Source organism: Sinocyclocheilus rhinocerous, unplaced genomic scaffold, assembly GCF_001515625.1.
Source record: "Sinocyclocheilus rhinocerous isolate Xijiao unplaced genomic scaffold, SAMN03320098_v1.1 scaffold1195, whole genome shotgun sequence".
Classification (NCBI taxonomy): Eukaryota; Metazoa; Chordata; class Actinopteri; order Cypriniformes; family Cyprinidae; genus Sinocyclocheilus; species Sinocyclocheilus rhinocerous.
The window spans coordinates 1-1,510 of record NW_015644626.1 but is presented as its reverse complement, the minus strand read 5'-3'; the positions used below and the strand labels follow the sequence as shown (position 1 = coordinate 1,510).

General features: G+C 38.5%; 1 protein-coding gene across 1 annotated transcript in view; it reads right to left on the bottom strand.

Annotated features, from left to right (window-relative positions):
* LOC107758554 (E3 ubiquitin-protein ligase UBR1-like) overlaps positions 1 to 1,248 on the bottom strand; it is a gene marked incomplete at its 5' end in the record, with an annotated part of 4,924 nt that extends 3,676 nt beyond the window's left edge. The window contains 3 exons of the mRNA XM_016576319.1: positions 722 to 820; positions 906 to 994; positions 1,114 to 1,248. Coding sequence (XP_016431805.1) covers positions 722 to 820; positions 906 to 994; positions 1,114 to 1,248 — 323 coding nt within the window. The remainder of the gene's footprint in view (positions 1 to 721; positions 821 to 905; positions 995 to 1,113) is intronic.
* Positions 1,249 to 1,510: the final 262 nt, after the last annotated feature.

Sequence of the window (1,510 nt, the reverse complement as noted above, 5' to 3'; positions counted from 1 at the left end):
GAGGACGGAACAAAACCTCGTCGGAGCCGTAAGGGATAACGGTAACATAATACGCTGATCGTGGGCTGTTATTTATAAAACAAAATATCTTCTTTGGCCATATTAGCCTACTCAATAGCATTAACACAGGCTTTACTCCTTTCAAACTTTATCTGGAATATCACTGTTTCTGTCACTGCAGCTTCCCGAACAGGTGCGCGCGAAATCGTCTGCCTCATGAAAAAAATGTATTTTAAAAAATGTAGTTAATATTTGCATCATTTATGATTTATTTTATCCACCCGCGACCCACCCGCAAATAATCAGAATGCATTTTTTATTACCCAACCCGCGGATTAACAACTTCGTATGGGAAACACATCCCACAGCACAACCACCTGAGCCCAACTTCAGTCTACTCATCACCTTAACTTTAACTGCGTTTGTAGCCGGCACCATAGCCAGACTGATAAACAAACACAGACCAGAAGTTAAGTTCGGGCCAGGCGCATGCGCCCGATGAAACCGTCTATATAAAGCTTGAAGCATCAGAATCGGCATCAGTATCGGCCGATCACCATGACAAGAAATCGGTACTCAGTATCGGCTGCAAAAATCCTGATTGGAGCATCCCTAATATTTAGTTAGAAGTCAGTTTTAGTTAGATTCTATTGGATACAGAAAGATGCTCGACTTTACAGAAACATGCTTGATGTCATTTCTGCTTAGCCGTTCATCATACCAAAGTGGGAACAGTGAAGATCTGCACAGATAAGGCTGTGACTGAGATGTTCCTCTGATGGTCATCGCTGATAAAGTCTTCCTGAAGTTGCTTGTAGTGCTGCAACATGACATACTCCTGTTAGTACTCAAACATTAGAATGATGTATACGTATGTGAAATGATATGCAGCTGTAAAATGATACCTCTGTGAATTTCATGGCAAACTGCCTCTTGAATTCTGTGTCCATCAGTAAACTACTGAAAATTAACTCGTGGACAACCTTGCGAGCTCCTGAGGAGAGTAACAGGAAATCAGGTTTAGATACAGCACTAAGACTATTTTACCGGATTTAAAAATGTCTGTAGGGTATTAAAAGTGCATAATCTAATGGTAGAGATTGAAATATTGACCTTTATAAAGTTTGGCGTCGTGCAGCATGAGTCGACTGATCAGGCAGAGCTGATTGTTGTCAGCGGCCGGCTCCAAAGCCACCTGGCAGAATACCTCCCTGAGGCCAACTACACAACCAGTGACAAGGACAAAACCTCAAAATTATTTATGTGTTACTTAATTTGATATATATTAATTTGACCAGTAGAAACAGCAATATCATGAAATATTATTGCAATTGAAAATAACTTTTTAATATGTAATTTATTGCTTTGCTGGAAAAACAGAATTTCTCTCTCTTTTTTTAAATGAACCTTTCCTGATTTCTTATCACACTACCATTCTAAAGTTTGAGGTAAGATAGATAGATAGATATATATATATATATACACATTTTATATATATATATATATATAT